Source organism: Electrophorus electricus, chromosome 5 (assembly GCF_013358815.1).
Source record: "Electrophorus electricus isolate fEleEle1 chromosome 5, fEleEle1.pri, whole genome shotgun sequence".
Classification (NCBI taxonomy): domain Eukaryota; kingdom Metazoa; phylum Chordata; class Actinopteri; order Gymnotiformes; family Gymnotidae; genus Electrophorus; species Electrophorus electricus.
In genome coordinates this window covers 8189093-8210389 of record NC_049539.1, presented here as the reverse complement: position 1 = coordinate 8210389, position 21297 = coordinate 8189093, and the positions used below count along the sequence as shown (strand labels likewise).

The 21297-nt window shown below is 46.1% G+C and overlaps 1 protein-coding gene across 2 annotated transcripts in view; it reads left to right on the top strand.

Annotated features, from left to right (window-relative positions):
• Positions 1-21031, top strand: part of ek1 (eph-like kinase 1) — a 55261-nt gene extending 34230 nt beyond the window's left edge. The window contains exons 8-17 of one of the 2 annotated variants that reach the window (XM_035526318.1): positions 2033-2141; positions 9314-9381; positions 9913-10038; positions 10206-10391; positions 14724-14785; positions 15880-16089; positions 17569-17718; positions 18894-19087; positions 20211-20348; positions 20664-21031. In XM_035526318.1, the coding sequence (XP_035382211.1) occupies positions 2033-2141; positions 9314-9381; positions 9913-10038; positions 10206-10391; positions 14724-14785; positions 15880-16089; positions 17569-17718; positions 18894-19087; positions 20211-20348; positions 20664-20766 (1346 nt within the window). In that variant the 3' untranslated portion in view covers positions 20767-21031. Of the gene's footprint in view, positions 1-2032; positions 2142-5705; positions 6113-9313; positions 9382-9912; positions 10039-10205; positions 10392-14723; positions 14786-15879; positions 16090-17568; positions 17719-18893; positions 19088-20210; positions 20349-20663 lie in introns of those variants that run through there. The other variant, XM_035526319.1, reaches the window with a different exon arrangement.
• The last annotated feature ends 266 nt before the right edge of the window (positions 21032-21297 follow it).

Here is a 21297-nt window from a genome sequence, read left to right as displayed (position 1 = left end):
TTATACGTACCTGAAAGTAAAGCGTGAGCCATATTTTCACTTGCCTTTCCTTCTGGCTGCCTCCCCTTTCCTAGTTGTGACTACTTGTGTTTTTCCTCCTAAATCCCAATGGATTTCCTCTTCTCCCTCTCTGTCAGCCTGTTGTGGGGGTGTGGCACGTTGTGAAGTGCCAAGGAGCTGTCAGACGGCATCTCTTAGGGTTCTGCCGCACACTACCTCATGTGGCACGTGCTGATTGAACTAGAAAAGCCCTGTGCCATCTCTTTTTCCATGGTGTCTGACTGCTTGACTGTTTTGTCTGACTACGTAATTTGAGGTTGCTGTGACTGGTGTCCGAGGGATGTTGTTTGAAAGTTTGTTTTAAAGTGCGGTGATAACTTGTGCTGTAATTAAAGGGGACCTATTATGATCATTTTCAGTGCTCATACCATTATTTTGGGGCTCTACCAGAACAGATTTACATGCTTCAGTGTTCCAAAAACACATTCTTTTTCTCATATTGTACATCTCTTTTCACCCTTTGGCTGAAAGTGCCAGAGTGGTTCCGCCCCTACGCGTTCCTCCCAGCTTGCATTCTGCAGACAGACCCTTCTGTCCTGAGCAGCTGTAAACACCGGTGTGCTTGAAATACTAAAACTCATTACAGTGTCCGGTGGCATCCAAACTGCTTGTGATCCTGCAAACAGACATTCAGTTCTCTGTAGGTAGGCAGCATAATATATGTGTGAAAATGTGAAACTTAGCTAGCCGGTTAGCTACTTCTGAGAGAAAGAGACAGAGACTGTGGAAAGAGGAAGAGATTTAGTCAAAGAAAGGAGGCATGGGGGAGGGTGTGAGTGAGTGTGTGAGAAGCAATTGGAAGGGGGAAAAAGAGAGAGAGAAGTGGATTTTGACCATAACATTACAGCTTGTAATCATATATCCACCTTTACACTTGAACGCTATTTGAGATCCAGTGACCTTTGACATATTTTCACTCAATTTTAAGTAAATGTGGGCCTGCAGTTGATTAGCAAACCTATTATAACATAATATTAGTTGTTAGGTTAGCCTTGTTAGCCTCATTAGAGAAGCCTACAGCTGGGCACTGGGTCTACGGCTGAGCTACAGCCAACAACTCCACCCTTTGACATTTGTAGTAGGTACCTTGTTTGCTTTAAACATCAAGAAATCCATAAATAATATTGCATACTTACAGGTTGTAAACCTGAATCCTCCTCTGGGCCACACAATGTTGGAACTGCTTGCCTTTCAGGAGTACGAAAAATCCAGCCTTGAACTGTGCATGGTTTTTGAATCAGTCCTCTGTGAAATGCCATACACACAGTAAAATAATTGGAACATTGGAAGGAACAGTTGTAAAAATAAATTTCAACCACTGACTTCTTTGTGATTCTACCTTTGGCAGAAGAATACAAAGGACATTTGCCCTCACAGCACAGAACACAGCATCTTCTCAACATGGCTGTAAAACTAACTCCCTGGCCTCCAGTACTTGCAATGCGTTGTGTGAGGGCGTGCCAAGCTTGCCAGTAGATGGGCAATATGGAAAGTGTGACAACCTTGTGACAACGACACTGGCAGAAATTTCAACGAGGCATTTCAAGCAGCTGAGAAAAGTGATTTCTTTTTGCACAAAGGCACTCTGGTGTGTGCTTTGCACTTTGTTAATTTGCAGACCATTTACATGCACAAAAAGGTACATAACACACAAAAGAAAGAGAAAAATGGGGAAAAAACACAATAGGCCCCCTTTAAGAAACATTTAAAGCAAGCTGGCTCCACACAGTGACTGATGGAGTAGTAGGTGGATCACTGTTAAGCTGAACAAATGTACCTACCAGTCACACATGCAGCATAAATGATCATAGAACCTAAAGAGGAGTGGGCTCTCTGATAAATAATATCACTCACAGATGAGAAACCGGTCCTGAAAAAACAATGGTTTATTTGTATAATATACTGCAGTCATTTGTAAAGTGGGGGGTCTTGGGAGATCAATGTGTGTGATTGGCTGATGTCTCCTTGGTAGACGTGTTGGCAGTGGGGGACCCGAACCAGCAGACGATCCTGGCTGTGTCCATAGCAGGAGGTGTCGTCTTCCTCATCCTCCTGGTGGCTTGTTTCGTGATCAGCGGCAGGTAAGAGGCTGAAGGCATCCGTGTTGGACACGGTGCTATTCCTTCTCTAGCTTCTCCTCACTCAACACTCTCTCAGGGTTTAAGGAAAACATGGTGCAATGTTTTACCCCAGTTAACGTGCAGTTTCCAAGATTGGGCAAATATTTGAAACATCTACTGCCACCTCTTTACTTTGCTGTCTGTAAACTTGTTACAAACTACAAGAGTCCTTTTAAATAACTTCATTAGTCTAAACAAAGTGGTGAACTGCAGAATTGTAAAGTAGTGAAGCTTATGACAAACATGACCAATGTTTCTTTAGCAGAATTAGGAATTTGCAAACATTTACATTTATCTTACATCCAAAGCGACTTACAATTATGACTGAATACATTTTGAGCAATTGATGGTTAAGGGTCTTGCTCAGGGGCCCAACAGAGGCAACTTGGCAGTGGTGGGGCTTGAACTGGCAACCTTCTGATTACTAGTTGAGTACCACAGCCACTAATATAATGGAATGTAAGTGTCAATGAAGGTGCTTGTGTGGATGTGTGTATGCATATTTATGTGGATGTGTATATGTGCATGTGTGTGTGGATGTGGATGTGCATATGCAGATGTCTTACAAGCTTATTTTTGTGTGCATCTTCTTTTTTCTTTTGCCATGACACTCACTTATGAAAGACTAGAAAAAAATTCTGAAAGTAAAAAAAAAAAAAAAAAGCTTGTACCTTTTCACTCTTTGTCCCTGTATGTTCATGAAGATATGAAAAGACCAGCCAAAAAATCGGAAGGGCCCATGATTGCAGTTAGTAACCTGTGGAGATGAAAGCAAACGCTTGAGGATCTGACTAAAAGATGGAGAGAGAGATGATGAATGGATGGATGGAGGCAAGCAACGTGTTGCTACCGGGCTGACAGCGATGAAGGCCATTAGAGAGAAATGACTGAGCAAGATGGAGAAGAGAAGCAAATGAGAGAGAGAGAGAGAAAGAGAAAGAGAGAGGGAGGAACAAAGGACCATCGCAGGTTAGGTAGCGTATGGGGCAATCGGCTTTTGATGTACTTTCGGTCGATCAAAGAGCAATGTGGCATTTTACTTTACTGTTGTTCTTCCCCATCTTTATCAAAGGCCTCTGAGTGGCTGTGATTTCGCTCCATGATGCTAGCCTGCTCTGGCTGAATTCTTCATCTTCCCAAATCTATGTAGGCCCACAGGATGGACGTTGTCCCGGTCACCGGTGGCAAAGCTCAAGTATTTACACAGAGGCTTGTCCGTTGTTGATGTATGTGTGTGTAGGGAAAGACCCTCTAGGAAGCAGTAAACACACAGCTTTGATTCACGTTGATGTGGAACAGCAGGGGCTGCTGTGATCCTAACATGCCGTGGCAGGCAGTGGAGCGAGACCCGGGCCAGGCCGGCGCGATGGAAGAACCCAACCCAACACTTCAATCACACGCACTACCTAGCCACCAGATTATAGGGTTCCATCTCGCCCTAACTGCTATTTGATATGTAGGCTCTGGAATGCCGTCAGCTGTTTCCAACCTCTTGTGGGAGAGAGAGAGAGAGACCTTCAGTTACAAAGCATCAGGATTGTCAGTTTTAGGTCAATGAATCCACATTTCTTTTTTTTTGTTTTCATTACGGGAAAAGTTCGATTTTGGTGGACATTTTGAACACAGGATGTTGGGTTTTAGATTCAGCTTTGGTTGGGCAGGGTGTCAATTACAACTCCAGAGCAACCTGCAAGATATAAAATATCATCTTTTCTGATGTGCAAACACAGGCCTGAGTTGCATACCTGCATTTTTCCATTGGGTCCGATGACAGTGAGTCTGCTTTAGAGGTCTGTTGTCCTTTCATTTTACCTTTTGGTCTTACAGAAGGATGAATGAGTCTGTAGGTATGGTTGGTTTTGGCATGGAGCAGAGCTCTGAGAAATGGAAATTTATGACAGCATTCTCTCACCACTAATGTAAGGCAGGAAAATCCCCCTTGATTGGCTACCGATAGCACTTCCAGATGGCGCATCATCCTGCACTGCTCCGCTACTTCGCGCTTTCCTTGGGAAAACAATTAGAGAATGATAGTCACCCTCCACCGAAACAGGCATTTGATCGGTTGCCTCCACAGAATGTTCCGGCATGCTTGCTAAATGTGGCCATGTTGCGTGCAGGTGCTTTCTAATTGAAACATGCAGCCACATTATTTGTGAGTGACATCGTTTGCTGTGTCCTGAAAACAGGAGAGTCAATGAATTTAGGCTCCTAATGAAATAATTTCCACATCTTTTTCATAAACACTGTAGATTATGTCATTATTGCATGCAACTGTCAACATTTAACAACTTTAACAACTTTAACAAGTTGTGAAATTTTTATTTGTTTAATGTTGATTGGTATCTCATAACTCTGCATGTGTTCTGATACTTGTTTTCATGCAGGTTTTTAAGACACTTCCCCTTTGAATTGAAATCTCTATTTTCCATTTTCCAATTAATAGTGAATTATACTTTAATAATGACAATTCTATACTGGGGATGGGTAGAGTGGTCAGGAGTGTGTTTTGGGTTTCAAACACCATTGTACTTTTTACAAACTACACCATGCCCATGTTGTTGGGGATATATGTGCTTCACACTGTGCTATTGCACAGGTCTTGTCTAAGGAAGTGATGAAATTCTTCCAGCTTCTCCAAGCAGTGAATTGTTCCTTAGTGGTGCACAGGAAATTGCATGCTACGTTATGGAGGACACTGATGACATCACAGCCTGGGGCTGTTCTGCTGCAATGTAGGCGACCAAATAAGTCACTTGCTTTTAGAAGTAAAGGTTGCAGCATGTCAAGCCATTACGGGACGGCTACATGTGGGCACCCATCAACCCAGACGTGAAACGGTATCAGTTTTTAAAAAAAACAAAAAAAACGAGCATCCGGGTCAGCGTAGGCCGATTCCACATCTTTCACTGCCGCTGCCTTCATGGTGGAGAACTCTCAGCATAATGTAATCGTGAATGGAGGGCCGGGAGGTATAATAGCGCTAAGTGCCATCAGTGTGTACATTCTGGGACGGAACGGAGGGTGTTGAATGAGCTTGGTGATTGTGCACCGTGTGTTAGAGCAGTGCGGATATAGTGCGCATATAGAGCAGCTTACTGGGACCTTGACACTTGATGTAGAGCAGGTATTACCTGTAATTTCCTCAGGGGTTAGTGACTGTACAACACTCCTCACTCACACTATGTAATCACTTCATATGTGTGTGCGGTAATAGAGGAATATTTCAGTACAGACACCCATACACCAATCGCACACAAAAAAAGGCTAAAGAGAGGACTGCTGCACTCCCAGAGGACATAAACATACTAAAAGGCAGATGTTGGGTGAACATTATGGCAGTCTGTACTTTTCCAAACGCATTCATCTGGCCATTCCATCTATGCTGGTGCTCTTTGTTGGAGCTTAAACCAGCTACCCTTTAATCTTGTTTCTCTCTCTCTCTCTCTCTCTCTCTCTCTCTCTCTCTCTCTCTCTCTCTCTCTCTCTCTCTCATTGCCTCCCTAACTGTACTGCACCAAAAAGCCGTGACATGAATTGAATTTTCATTCATGCATCTACTCACTCCAACTCGGAAGGATCCGGAGGCGTCTGCGGAAGCTTCTCCAGCAGGGCGCTGGGACTGAAGCGCTCATGCTGTGTGATCCCCGCTAGGGCAGGCCGCACCCGCCACGCCCTCTGTGTTTCTTTAGCATTTCAATTAGCGTAATGAACGCTGCCCAGAGCTGGCCTCAGTGTTCTTGAACACCTCTCTGAGGAACTGCGGATTTATGGGAGTGTGGATTCACTCCGAAGACATCATCATTTCCTCCTTTCATTATGAGCCAGGCTGACGGAAATCAATTCCCTATTGCTCAAAGGGGATAAAGGTTTAAAGGCACATCTCCGGGGGCTGGGCTCACTTCCTCTGAGAGAGAGTCTGCAGGGATACTTTTCTCCAAACACTTTTATTTAATGTATTTTAAATTATACATTAACATATTTCATGAATAAAATTTATGTATTTTTTTATCTGTATCGTATATAGGCCATTTTTATAGCTTATCTTTACACACAAATCCTTAGTGTGACAATGTCACAGGCCAACACCAGACAGTCCACATCTGTTGATGATCACATCTGTCTCTTTATGGCCTTTGATATGCATGTATTGCATCTACACCTATGAGACCATTTTCATGCATAATACATCCTATTATTGATACACTGTTTCACTTAATTAGCATCAAATAGCTTTAATCTCTGCTGGCCATGATTAATTTCAGCTGCAAATAAATCATTAGTACAACTAACATTTTATTAATGTTGTTTTTTTGATGTTCACACACAATTTTCAACACTGTTCTGGTTGTGTTTACCTTGGTTTAAACGAGCTCTCACAAAGATGGGTTTTGTCTTTGTTCCAAGCATTAAATGACTTCAAACATTTTTTTCATTACTTGTCATTCTGTGTAGGAAAAGCTGTATCTCTCTTTGACCAGCAAACGCCATAACCCCAGCCAGCTGTATGAGCTGGGAACTAATTGCTCCTGTTTTCATGCATTCACCACACATACAAGTCCAGCAAGATCAGCAAATCTAGCAAGTCCAGCATACTTGCTGCACACTAATGGTGTCCCACCTCCCTGCTCTGAGCCACGCTGTGCCATTGGCTCCAGGGAAAGAGGCGTTTTGGCTCAGGGAGCTGATTAGACCCCTCAGCCCAACTGTGTATTAGAGTGCTGAGACCTTTAATGGATGGCTGTGTAGGGTCACTTGTAGATATTGCTTCCCATATGGAGCGGAGAGATAAGATCACTCCTTTTGCTGTAGTTTTGGTATAGACGCGATTCTTCTGAAGGACAAAAAACCATGAGCTGTGCGTTCTCTTTCTCGTTCTGTTTCTGGCTTTGTCTTTTTTCTCTCTCTTTGTTTCTCTTGTCTTTCTCTCTCTCGCTCTCCCTCACTCTGTGGTGGACCCAAGCTGTTGAACATCACACATTCACGCAGAGGAAGAATAACTGAAACCCTGTGTCAGCACGTGCATGCCCCTTCTCCTGCCGTGATTGTTACCTGCAGATAGAGGACTTCACACAGAGAGAGACGTGCAGAGGCAAAGACAAAAAGGAAAGCCGAACAAGAGAAACTCGGTCAAAGACAAAAGGCCACTCAGCGGTCTGCTTGGCATGATGTCTATATCTCCTCACAAAGGGGATTTACAAAATAGATGGTGAAGAGGAAATATGTTAACCGCAAACCAAACGTTCATTGTCTGATATTTTCACGTCAATAGCAGCACATTTTTCAGTGAACACTCAGTTCAGCATCTGAGTGAATGGGGAGGAGCAAGCGTATTTACGTAGCCCCACCCCCCACCCCCCTGCTAAGTGGAACCTCTTGGGCCCCCCTCTGTCACAGGGAAGTGTTTCATCAGCGCACAAGCCTGGGGTACAGCAGGTGCAGGGGGAGGGTTTGTGTTTGGCACCCCAGGGGGTGGGAGGGCAGGTCGGAGAGCGAGTGGTTTGGTAGGAGTGCCGATTTATCCTCCCTGATTACCACATGCTTCAATCAAACACATCCCCCCCCCTCCCCTGACTGTGTGCAAAGCCTGCAGCTCTGTGCAAGCATGTTTGCTAATAGAGCTTTTCACATGGGACGGATACTAGTGTGTGTGTGTGTGTGTGTGTGTGTGTGTGTGTGTGTGTGTGTGTGTATGATGAGCACAGATGCACACTAGGCCTTAGGCATGCAAGGAGGGGTAGGATAGGGGATGCTAAACAGGTGGGGTCTCTCTGGAGATCCTGTGACACACCCCTCCCTTCATTAAAACCATTGAAGGGGAAACCACACACATGGACCTCCAGACCCCTGGCAGACGGGTCCATGTTCCTTCCAAACGAGCCCCACACCCCTAGTCCCCAGCTGTGCTGGGATGAGCAACAGGCCAGATCAGAGGCAGATGATTAGAAGATTTGCCCAGATCAGCAGGCTCCTCATTATGTAATAGTTCCCCAGGCTGGGTGAGAGGCCTGCCCCAGCCTGGGGCTCTAAAGTTAGGCCAGCACCACGTAGTCTCTGGAGCTCTGGAGCTCAGCCCAAAACACTTACCGATCAGCTGTGTCAACACAGCAACACAGGGCGAGTCAATACCCAGACTAAACATAATTAAATGTCACCGCACAGACCGCACAGTCATGCTGACAGACTGCAGGTCCTTGGCTATAACCAGAGATTCTAATTATAGTGTCAGGATTGGCTACAGGGGCTAGCGCATGTCAGGAAGTCATCTGAGTCCGAGGCTGTGCAGCAAATGCCACACGGCGCAGAAGGCAGAGGGAACGGCTAGCCTCCGCCCAAACGCCTCTCTGTGATCAGCTGTGGTATGCTGGGCGGCGTGCGCGTTAGCATTCGCCGGTGTGTTTCGGCTGCGCTAAACCGGGATCCTGTGGGAGTCCTAGGCTCCACTGAACGCGCGGCTGCTCTCGCCCGCGTGGGGTCCCCCTCCGCTGACCATCCCTCTGACCATCTCAGACTGCTCCTGTCTCACCACATTATTGTTTTACTCACACAGGCTCCATAATCGCTCTTCTGCCAGGGAGATCTGTTAAAGGAAAGAAGGGGGGAGAGAGTCATGGCCTCCGTCGTGGGGAGGATTAGACCAATAATGAACATAGTCGTCAGTTTTAAGCCCTTACTCCCTTATGAATTTCCATAGTCAGGGTCAAATGCGTTATTTCATTCATGACCTTTTGTGTATGAGAGGGACCACAGGGTCAGAGGGAGGGGGCCTTTCCATGCAGTCTTTTTTCAGTGACTGTATTTTTTTGAATGAAAGGAGGACATAACACAAATAATGACTGTGAATTCTCAGTAGACCTGATAGTATAATTTTACAATATCACAGCATATTGCTCAATAAAAATACCAATGGAATCATTACTATGACGATGAATTAATATATGTGGGAGTCAAATGAGACAGCTGGTCTAGAATCAGCCTACCATGAAACCATTATATAAGACAGCACTGCAGCCATTATGAGTACTGAAATCATGCATCAACATTAAAAGCTTGATGCAGAAGTGTCGCTCTTTTTTGTTTGTTTGGATATTTTTCTTTGTATGGGTGATCCATGCTGTGACTTCTTGCTTCAGGCACTGCGGTTACATCAAAGCCAAACAGGAGCCCGAGGAGGAGAAACTACAGTTCCAGCATGGGCGAGGTGAGATGGTGTCACATTGCCGCCTTCTCAAGCCGACTGTGGCGTTCCAGTAACGGAGGCCTTAGCCAGGCGCTGGGAGCCACAGATCATGGCCCTTCTCATCTTGGTGTCTCTGGACCTGCTATGAGTGCGTCCAACGTAGAGTCGAAATCCCAGTGAAGTTGCTTGCGCCCGTTAGAAAAGCCGTTGGGTAATTGCTGCTTGGCCCTTCTCTTCAGGGAGAGAGAGCATGTTGCTCTTGCAAGCGGTAGTGTTTGTCAGGGAGTGAAGGCTCCGTGAGCTGCCTCCCCCCCGCAGCTCCCCACGTTGTGTCTGCTGATAAACGATGGCGCTGAACACTTCGCTTGCCTAATGTGTGTTTTCTCTAATGACACATTTCCTGCCTGCCAAAGACAATGCTTAATGAGGTTGCGAACATGGCGGACGCCCGTCCGTTAGGGAGAACAGACGTGTCCCTAACGGACAGCCACTGCCGCCGGCGAGCGTGCCGCGATTAACCTCCCTCCTGCTGCCTCTGCTCCCGTGCCACAGTCCAGCTACCTGGAAGTAGGACGTACATCCACCCGCACACGTACGAGGATCCGAACCAGGCCGTGCGGGACTTCGCTAAGGAGATCGACGTCTCCAGCATTCGCATCGAGAGGGTGATTGGCGCCGGTGAGTACAGGACCACTGGGGTTTGGAGTTGGGTTTCATTTGGTTGGGGGGGGGGGGGGGGGGGCTCATTGGGGTTGGTTTGGGTTGGGTTGAGGGGGATGGGGGTTGGGGTTGGGTTGGGTTTGGGGGGAGGCTGGGAAATGGCACTGAGCCCTGGTTCTTCCCAGGTGAGTTTGGTGAAGTGTGCAGCGGACGCCTGCGACTGCCCAGCAGAAGGGAGATCCACGTGGCCATTAAGAGTCTGAAGGCGGGCTACTCTGAGCAGCAGAGGCGGGACTTCCTGAGTGAGGCTAGCATCATGGGCCAGTTCGACCATCCCAACATCATCCGTCTGGAGGGTGTCGTGACCAGATGTGAGTGACAGCTTGCACATGCGCACGGAGCACATAAATTCACACATACACACACACGCATGCACGCATACACCCAAGATGTTTTGCTTGAAATCTGATGAATTGTAGCACAGATGTAAAATGTGTAAAGTGCAAATATTTTTTTCTTCCTTCTCTGCTATCCTTGACCTTGCCTTATCTTGAGCAATAAACAGCATGCGCAAAATGAATATTTCATTAGTATGAATATGTATTATGTGAGCCTTGCTATATGGGTAATAAACTGGCCTACTTAAACAGAATACAAATGATGTACAATGGGCTTTAGACTATCCTTATCATAGCTGATTATCACTGTAGGTGACCAGTGAATGTCAAAGATGAAAATGTCAAAGATGTCACTCTGATGATTTTCTAAAGGCGAGCACATAAAAAGCTACAGTGAGTCTCTAGTCAAAGAGACACAGAGGAGAAATTTTTAACCAATGTCTCTCAAGCACATTGTTTCCTCTCCCGTTTTACATTACAATGGGACAGATTAGGAATTTAGCACTAATGAACAGCACACCAAGGGACCCAAAATTGGTGCCTATTACTCAGTTGGGATAATGGCAGTGATAATGATGGGTGCTATCACAATGTGAACCTTGCTCTTGCATTTTTCAGCTTACTGAGGTTTTGCGATGTTAGATGCTTCAAGGCCTCCCATGGAGTGTTCTACAAGAGATGTATTGTGCATCACATTCGGAGGACACTATTCAGCTTTTATTCTCTCTGTCTACTGCTGAACGGTGCAACTGTCTTTTTTTAAGGCTATCCATATTCATGGCCCTTCCATAAATATTGATAGCACAAACAAGTAATTGGACGTAGGATTTTTGTAGAGAATGAATATTCAAAGTCATGTATATTAACAAAGCATTAAGCCATCCAGTGTTCTCCGTCAGTTCCTCTGACTAATGTGACTAATGCAAATTGTGGCCTTTTAGTTCACATTTGTCCAAACACTTTATATTAATGTTGCACTGCAAATCAGTTTTTTTCTCTCATCACCAGAGAAAGAGTAACCTTTTCACCACTCTAAATGACTCACTGCTACTCTGAACATCATAGTGTACTGGCGCATTTATTCCTTCGGTAATGCGGATTAGCAGCCTTCATTAACAGCAACCTTTGCCATCAACATATATTAAAGGTGTCACTGGGAATGCATGTAAGCCCGAGGCTGACAGGACTGGCCCTTTGTTACTTAACACCCAGCATACCTGTTATCACCCATGGCAGCCTTAGCCAATCCCCATCGAGGACCAGGCTGCACATGCACGTGCGCAGCTGCAGGGTTTAAAGTGTGTCCTTGTCTGCCTGCATGTTGATTGGGTGCGATATGACAGATAGAATCATGCGCCGAGTGTCAGTGTAATTTCACAGGTCACGGAGCAGCCCGATGGCACCGGGGCAGGGGGGTGATGGGGGGGACCGGGAGGTCAGCGACCCCGGCACGGCATGTTATGCAACCAGCTGCCAATCCCAACGCCTCTGCTGGCCAGGGGAGCGCCATTGCTCCTCTGACAGTCGGAGGAGCGTTTAAGGAGAAGGGGAAGTGTGAAGAAAGGCGAGGCTGGCCCATGTTTATGCTAGCTGACAGGCAGAGAAAGGAGGAGACAGAGAGCGGGAGCGTAATTGTGTTGGAATATGAAATGCGGCTGTCACATTACACAGGGCTTAAAGAGCCGCTGTATCATTATCGCCTTCGACAGAAAAATTAGACCATGATTGAGCTTATTGTAATGCAAATGGGGCAGCAGCTGAAAGAATGGAACCAGAATAGACCTATATCCCCCAGCCCTTCTTAACAGAAACACTGAGCTGTCATCATCTCCATTATAAATCCATTGTGCTCTTAAGCGTGAGATTAGTAGGATATCGCCAATCTGATCACATGCATCGGTGTCCGCTGAGTCTGATGGTTTTAAGGGTTTTTTGTTTGGAGGGGTTATGACCTTGAAGCAGCGATTGCTGTATGGACAAAGGAAGGGGGGCCGAAAAAACACGCTAGGTTTATTTTTCGCTCTAAACTTTACTTTAGGCTCCTGATCCAGACCAGAGAAGGCCCCGGATTAGTGGATTTCTATCAAAAATACCGGTAAGGATTGGTCTGTGTCCCAAAAGGCAGTACAAACAGATCCATAAAAATATCATCGAAATTCATGCTGCGTTCAGTAATGAGTTTATTTGATTATCAGTTTGCTAGTTTACCACTTGACAATGACAATTTCCTAATTGTCCTAATTTCCTAATTTCCTAATTTCCAAAATCCTAATTGACAATGATAATTTTCCTAATCAGGTGAATAGAATAGTGCACTATAAAAACACTATTTTAGAACAATTTTAAATCATGTTCAGACATTCTGCACTCCATTTGTTGCCTCTGTTACTTGCGTGCTGGTCTGACAAAGAGCCCGATGTCTAAAGCTCTGACTGAGAAAGACGCCATGTCCTTAGGGGCAGCAGATTTAGCCAGCTGCACAGTGGAACCCAGTCTGCTCATTGTTCTGTTTTAATCACGCTCCTTGTACCATTAGGTGAGACAGTGTAATTATATAGCACACTTAAAAGTACTGGCCACTTCACTGTACATCAATCATACGCCATAATAACCAGCAAGTATGGAAGAGCTATTTTCATAAGGAACCGATCACAGTCTTCTGCCACTCTTTAAGAAATTGTCTTTTGTAGGCATGAAATGTAAACATGCACTCTGTGTCTTCATCTGATCATGCTAAAAGAGGCATTAGGGAGCAGTGCATGTGTGTGTGTGTGTGTGTGTGTGTGTGTGTGTGTTCCTGCCACAGTCATCAACACAACTATGTTCCACTGGCTGCAAGGGTGACCAGAGTTGTGTAAGTAGGTAGAGGAGAGGAGGTGTGTATATGGACATGGGGCTGCCTTACCGCTGAGCAAATTTGTTCCACGCTGCTTTGTTAACACCAAATTAATTTTGATGGCTCTCTGACCACGCCATGCTTCCCATGCGATTTTCTGTCTAACAAGTATGACAAACCCACTATGATTTACTAACAGTGAAAGCTTGGAGACTCGTGCCAAGCCCAGTTCAGCTGAACATCACACACACTCACGTCCACACACACACATGCCAAGGCAAAAGGATTGAACTCTATAATGAGATAGATTGGGGGGGGTTTTCTTGGGTTAAATTGGTCTGTAGTTCTTTGTCCTCTGGCAGTGTAGGGGAACAATAACAATGTAATGCAGTTAATTCAGCTATGACTTTAACCTTAGCAATAACCATCTCTGAACACATTGGACACGAACTGTGTAAACATAGATGTGTGTCGCCTCTATGTAATTTCCTTTTGACCTTAAAATGCCCACCCTGTAATGAGAGAGCTGAGAGCAGGCAGTGAGACCAGGGCCAGCATGGAGGATAGAGGGAACAGCTCTGACGCTTATGGATGAGGTGACTCAGGGCTTAATTTTAGGTCCCGTGCTGATGTGTGATAATGGCAGGAGGTGTGTCTGGGGCTCAGGGGGCCACGTGCAGGGAAACTTTCCCATCAGCCCTCTACGATAAACAGGGTGGATTAGCCCTGCAGTCGGTCCTGTCGGAGTGTCTTAGCGCAGGTGGGGGCACAGGCTGGCGCTGTTCTGATTGACATGCTGTTATTGCAGCAGAATCAGGGGAGCGTTTTTAATCACTCGGTGACACGCAGGTGTGAACCTCTCTTTCCCCCTAACCCCACTCGGCCCCATATGTGGTGCTGGCAGCTGCCTGCGCAGAGCAGAAGTGAACACTTTTCCCATTTGGAGATTTTTGCACCCCCTTCTCTCCAACTCTCCTGCCCCCCCCCCTCCCAACCCCTTCTCCCCCCTTTTTTCTCTCCACCCCCACCCCCCATACCCCATCACCCCCTTGTCTTTCCATAGGAACTCATTACCATTCACAGTATTTCTGGACAAAGATATTCTCCGAGGACGGCTCACTCTAATTATCTGCCTGACTGTTATTGAGAGCTTTGATTAGGGGCTGTCACTATGAGTAACAGGCAGCAGGTAGAAGGGAGAGGAATAGAGGCTGGGGGTTTGTGTCGTGGGGTTGGGGCAGGGCGCTGCTACACTATCTAGCCATTCTTCTTTGTCCACTTAGAAATAAATTAAATATAGAACATAAAGTGATAGTCTTTTTGGTCTCAATAGAACGCTTTTATCATGTTCTGCTATAGAAACCTGATTCCAAAAAAACTTTGTTTGTCCTCCATCTCTTTTCTCTGCCTCTCCTTTTCTCTCTCTCTCTCACTCGCTCTGTTTCTAACTTTGTCTTTCCTCGCTGTAGGTAAGCCTGTGATGATAATAACAGAGTACATGGAGAATGGTTCATTGGATTCATTCTTGAAGGTGAGTGCGGCTTGTTCTCTTCCGTAGCGAAAAACGGAGGTCAGTTCGGAATCAAAAAGGAAACTGCACAGAGTACGACAAGTGCGCCCAGCAGGCACCAGGCCAGGCTTCACCGCTGCTTTGATGCATTCTCCGCTCCCCTTTTCTCTGGGCTTATTCAGTGAGGGGTGTGAAACATGCAGGTGGAAATACAGTCAGTTATCAAGAAATAAAAGAGAAGAAATGACAAGATGCCCAGTTCTGGTGTGTAAGCATAGGCTATAAATACCACACATATTTTCCTGTTGCTCATAGAAAAAGCCGATGTAATTATACACTATAGTTCATTTCCTGCAATAAGCATGAAAAAAAAAAGTTTAATCAGAAAGCTTATGAATTAAGAATTACTTACCAGCAAAAAAAAAAAAAAAAGCATTGGATTATTCCGGGCAGCACATAGGCAAGATCAACAATAAGAAAATTAGGAAACAAAAGCACAGAGATGAGAAAATGAGGACGATAATGGGTTCTAGCCTCATTTACACCGACATCCCAATCAGGGATTTTGAGCTCAGTGCGGAGACAGGTCTCACAGTGAGTATTCTGAATGGCTGAAAGAGAAGGCAGGAAACACATTGTACTCTCAGAATTTACCAACAGATCTGTGAATGCACAAAAGCGCATTCTTTGGTATAAATGCGCATTTTAGAGCCTGAAATGAAAATTTCCATTAGCACCTTTTATAGATATTATATTTTAGTTCACAGCAGGATTTGGAAATGTGATTTAAAAAAATGTTTTGTCTTAAAAAATCAGTGGGTGTGTAACCTTATTATAATTTTTTTATTATTGAAAATAGCTTTACAATTCCCTATCTATGATTTAGATGATATGCCAATGACACAGTATCAACAGCAGCTATATATTTGTTAACCATTTTGCCTTGAAAAGCCTCCATGCTTCAGAATCTTTTGTGTACCACACACACCATATTATACATAGACATTCATCCCAGCTGTTATGTTAATGAGCACTTATCAATACCTTTTTAGGGGCTCTAAGTGGGGACCCTTAAGTAAGCCCTTGCTGTGTATTTGTATCGGCCCCCCGTGTAGAAGCATGACGGGCAGTTTACGGTGATCCAGCTGGTGGGAATGATGCGTGGCATCGCAGCCGGCATGCAGTACCTCTCCGAGATGAACTACGTGCACCGGGACCTGGCGGCCCGCAACATCCTGGTGAATGGGAACCTGGTGTGCAAAGTGTCAGACTTTGGGCTGTCCCGTGTGCTGGAGGACGACCCGGAAGCAGCATATACCACCAGGGTGAGAGACATGACCCTCCGCCTTCTCTCCTTGTCTCAGAGGCTCGACTCCCGTCAGGCCATGCAGCCATTGCTCCTCCCTCCTCTTTTCACGTCCGTGGGCTCTCCTGTCCGGACACTTTACATGCAAGTCTTTTTTTCTGGTGAAATCCCCTATTATCATATATATATATCCAGTACTGCTGCTGCCAAGGCAAGGCCTTATTTTAGAACACTAATTATCCTTTCACTCGCTGCCCCCCAGCATGAATGAAATGGAACAAAACGAAAGCAAAACGGAAAGGGGCCCTGATCCAGTTGTAGTGCAGGAATTAGGTCAGCACTGGTTGTTTGCTGAAAGTGTTCCAGGCTGTGGAGGTGATGGACAGCTATGCATGCATTCAGCAGGAAACCAGGAGAATACAGCCTATTCCGCAGAATCTTCACTGTGGTGTCCTACAAACTCTTTTTACTGACTGCACCTCGCTTCTCCTCCTACGTTTTGTGAGTGTGTGTGTGTGTGTGTGTGTGTGTGTGTGTTAGTGCTAGTGAGAAAGAGAGATGAGGGTAGTTTATTTTGCCAAAGCTCTTTCTCTTCAGAGATGTATTGTGTTGGTCCCCGGGGCTCTGTGGGGTAAATGGCTAGGACAGGCCATCAGTTGGCCAAACATGGTACCTTTGCATTGGGACATTGGCGCTGGGGATAACAGTAAGGAGGTGTGATTAGCACAGTAGCTACTAGCCAGGCAGCGGGGCTGTTCACGGAGGATCTTTTTCCCCATCTATCCATTACCTCAGGCCCTCGCAGTCCCATCACCAGCCTGCCTGCCTAGGCCAAGAAATATAGAGACAAAAGGAGCAGTAAATCATGGATTGAGAACGAGGAAAGAGACTCCCTGCAGGTTTTAGTAGTTGATCCGGAGCCACTCGCCCCTACTGAATACGTTTCTGTGACACCCTGGGTATGTTGGGAGGAAGGACACAGAAAACAGGAGTACAGAGTTTACTTTTAACTAGTTAAATGAGACCAGCTCAGCTTTTTCAGCTGTACCGTAAGCCATAGGATACTATTATGTGACTGGGACTCATGAGGCTTTTGCCTCCACTGCTCTGCTCAGCGGGGAAAAGAAAAGCTCTTTCTCGCATTCTTTCTCTGATGCACGATAGCGAAAACAAACAAACAAACAAACAAACAAACAAACAAACAAACAACCCCCTCTCCCAGCATGCACATATGTAGATTCACACAGCTGAAACTCACAGCCAATCAGCACATCTACTCATCTATCATGACTCTATCAGACACCCTCCTCTTCTCATGTTACAGGAATAGACTGGGTCTTACCCAGATGTAAGATTTTAGGTGTCCTATGCAACATTGCATAAACTAGTGCAGTTAACACTGGGCGACACTCTTAATACATGATTCTACCAAAGAATTCAGTTTTGGGAAGAGTGTCTTATTGTGAGTGGTGTTTTTTTGTTTGTTCATTTCTCACAGGGGGGCAAGATTCCCATTAGGTGGACAGCCCCCGAGGCCATCGCCTACAGGAAGTTCACCTCAGCCAGTGATGTGTGGAGTTATGGCATCGTCATGTGGGAGGTGATATCCTATGGCGAGCGCCCCTACTGGGAGATGTCCAATCAAGACGTGAGTATACTCGAAATTCAAATACGGACAGTTTAGTTAGTTCAGTGGAGGATGTGGTTATATTCCTCAGTCTACCATCTGCAGCAGCACAGATACAGTGTATATAATAAATCCTCCAGAGAAAACCTGAATACCCCAAACCCGATAGATTCTGCACTTAGCCTAGCCTAGCTTCCCCTCTGTTCTCTCTCTCTTCCCCATTTGTCTCTCTTTTGGTCTCTTTCTGTCTGTCTGTCTGTCTGCATGTGTGTTTCTCACACACAGCCGCTCACACTCATAAACATGCGTGCTCACAGCGCAGCGACTAGCCAGACCTCCCAAGGCTCTTGCTGCTCACTGTGATAGAAGCATCAGGAAATCTGAGAGCTGTGAGCTGTGCCAGGGACCATTATTGGCCTCTCTACAGATCTCCATCGGCCTGCAAGAGAAGAGTTCTGACCAAATGTTTTTAGCTCCTCCGCACCGCAGTTCACCCAAAGAGCACCCGTTTGCTACTAGTGAAAAAGTACAAATGCATCTGAAAGAGGTTTGGTAGACGTTTATTGGTTTCTGTTCATGGACCAACTTTCTGTTCATGGACCAGAGATTAGGAATTGAAATCCATCATAGTTATTTCTCAACTGAGTTTCCACATCAAAGGCTTTTTTCGTTATACATTTCCAACTTAGAAGACCCCTCCAATAAGCTGATGTGTAGTTAGAGTGGTAAACTAGTGCCTGTAAAGTCAGTGGGAGAGAGTCTCTGCTTGCCCATTAAAGCTGCCACTTTTATTGGGACTGGGCACAAGAATTTTGGAAGTCCTCCTCACGGCATCAAACAGAAACCCATCTGTTCCCTTCCTCTTACCATGGCAACAGCATCCGAGTTTCTGCGGCGCTCCGACCCTGCAGGCAGAGTTGGGCTAATTGCTAGCTTTGCATGTAACTGCTTCATATTCACTCTCATGCTCACAGCGGTGTCCTTGAATGCAAAGAAATGAGATAAGGCCCGGCTTATAGCAGCCTGCTCGGAAATTCAGCCTCTCTCTTAAACAGTCTTCAGTGGGAAAAAAGAAATGAATTCAGTCCCAGTTGCGCCTGCGAACGTCAAACTCAGATCAGTATTTATTTGATTCACAGCAAAGAGTTAGGCATGTGTGCTGGAGGCACTTGACCTAGATTGACTATCCCCCCCAGGTGATAAAGGCCATAGATGAGGGCTACAGGCTGCCGGCGCCTATGGACTGCCCCGTGGTGCTGCACCAGCTGATGCTGGACTGCTGGGAGAAGAGCCGGGGCGAAAGACCCAAGTTCAGCCAGATCGTCACCGCCCTGGACCGGTTGATCCGTAACCCCAGCAGCCTGAAGCAGCTGGCCAATGGCACGGTCTGGTGAGGCACCCTTGTCCAATAGGGAGATGGGTGGCCCATTCTCTCATTCTCTCTTTTATGGTAAAGTTCAGCCTCAGGTTGGTCAATCTGTGCATGATGGAGGAATCTGTATGTAACATGATGTTTCCTGTTAGGCTCAGGACTGCCTACCAGTTTGCCAGTCAAACGGGGTTTAGTAAATGGTTATGGAGATAATGATTTCCAAACGAGATTGTGCAGATGAGATAGTAAGGTGGTATAGATTGGAAACAGATGTCGGAACTGAGAAATTGATTTTTTTGGTATTTGCTCTCCCTGCCTGGTTCTCCTCTGGCTGGAGCAGGATTGGTGAGGGGGTTTGGAGGGGAGCTGATTGCGCTGTCTCTCAATTAGGAGGTAGATTAGGGCAGGTTTGTTTAGCCAGTGCTAACTACCATCAGAGTGCAGCACACCTGATTTTTCTCTCATACTGGTGAAAAGCACTGCCCGCCTTTCTGTTTTGAGAGGTCAGAAGTTCTGTGCATGTGTTGTATGTGTGTGCGTGTGTGTTTGTGTGTGTTTGTTTGTGTGTGTGTGTGTGTGTGTGTGTGTGTTTGGGACAGGGATTGCTTTGTAATCAGGTATCCTGGAAGACCTGGGAGGCCTGATGTCAGCTGTCCTGGCTTCAGGACAAGGCCTTTCATTGCTCTTCAACCACTGTACACAAAAACAGACACAGAGACACACACTCATGTGTACACACACACACAGACAAGCCTAAACTTCAGGAAGCTGTCTCCACACCCCCGTTCACGTGAAGCCTTTGTTGGATTCCTCTTGCAAACTCCACATGTGTCTGCAACATTTGACTCATTCCTGTAAAAACGGAAGCTGAAACAAATCCCTCTTTCCAAACCCACAAACCTAATACAAAAAAACCTCCATAAAAATAGCAGAAACACTACTCTAGTCACGTCATTTCCAGGTTCAGTTACTGTCTGTCTGAAATCTTACTCTAGAGGTGACAAATTATGCCTCCTTTTGTCCTTACTCTGAGTGCTTACAGAGCAGTGACCACATGAAAAAAGCCATAGTTAAAACACATCCTGTCTGTGTGAGATGATGAGGATGTTGCGAGTGAATGAATTTTCCCCTTTGTCCTCAGGGAGGATTCAGGCACCCCTGAGCCTGATGTCAGCACGGTGGAGGACTGGCTGGAATCCATTAAGATGGCTCAGTACAAAGATCACTTCTCCAGCGCTGGCTACGTCACCCTGGATTCTGTCCTCTACATCAGTGTCAGGTAAATCTCAATCATGACCTCTTCAAATGTGTTGGAGTCTGGGGTCTTTCCGTGCCAAAGCCTGGGAGTTTTGTAAAAGCCAGGAATTTTGTAAATATGGCCACAGTCGTGGTGTATATTATAGTTACTGAATATTGTCAGAGGCTCTGAGTGTTTCTAATGAATATAAAGTAAACCACAGGGGTTTGTAATTCCCAAGTCCAAGGCCTTGTGCTACCCACGCTAAAGTCTCTCTCACGCTGAGTTTTCATAACTCTTACTATCAAGAAATATTTTCATCCTGTTTGTTTTTCTTCCCCTCCTGTGTGTTGCCAGCGAGCTGGGGAAGATGGGCGTGACTTTGGTGGGCCATCAGAAGAAGATCCTCTCCAGCATTCAGAGCCTGCAGGCTCAGCAGGGCCCACACGTGCAGGTATAACCCCCGGAATCTGCCTCCAGCCCTGTACCCGCTCCTGGCTTTCCCGCTCCGAGCGCCGCGTCCAGCTGGCGTGGGAGCCTTCCAGACCCATGCGGACGTGTCCTACCACCAACCACCCCAGCCACCTATTCAGTCCTTTCAGTCCCCAAGGTCACAGCCAACCCCAGGAAAAACCCCGGCAGTCTGCCCGCCTCCAGGGGCTGGCTAGGATGCTCAAGTGCCCAGACCAGACTCGCACCGCACTGTGGAAATGACGTGGACAGAATTTTCTCTGTGTGCATGTTGGGGGGGGGGGGGGGGGGGGAGAGCACAAGGAGACCACATGGTATACTCCTCCTTCATATAACAGTTAGAGAGTCAGAGTGAAAGATGACCATGTCTCATTTTCTGAAACCCCCCCCCCCCCCCTCTGTTAGTGCAGCTGAGGTCCATTGACTTGAGTCAATTGAGTTTCGGTGTAAGCGGCAATTGTGTAAGGACCACACCTGGGGGGTGGGGGGTGGGGGTGGATTGGGCAGTTTAAGAGCTCCT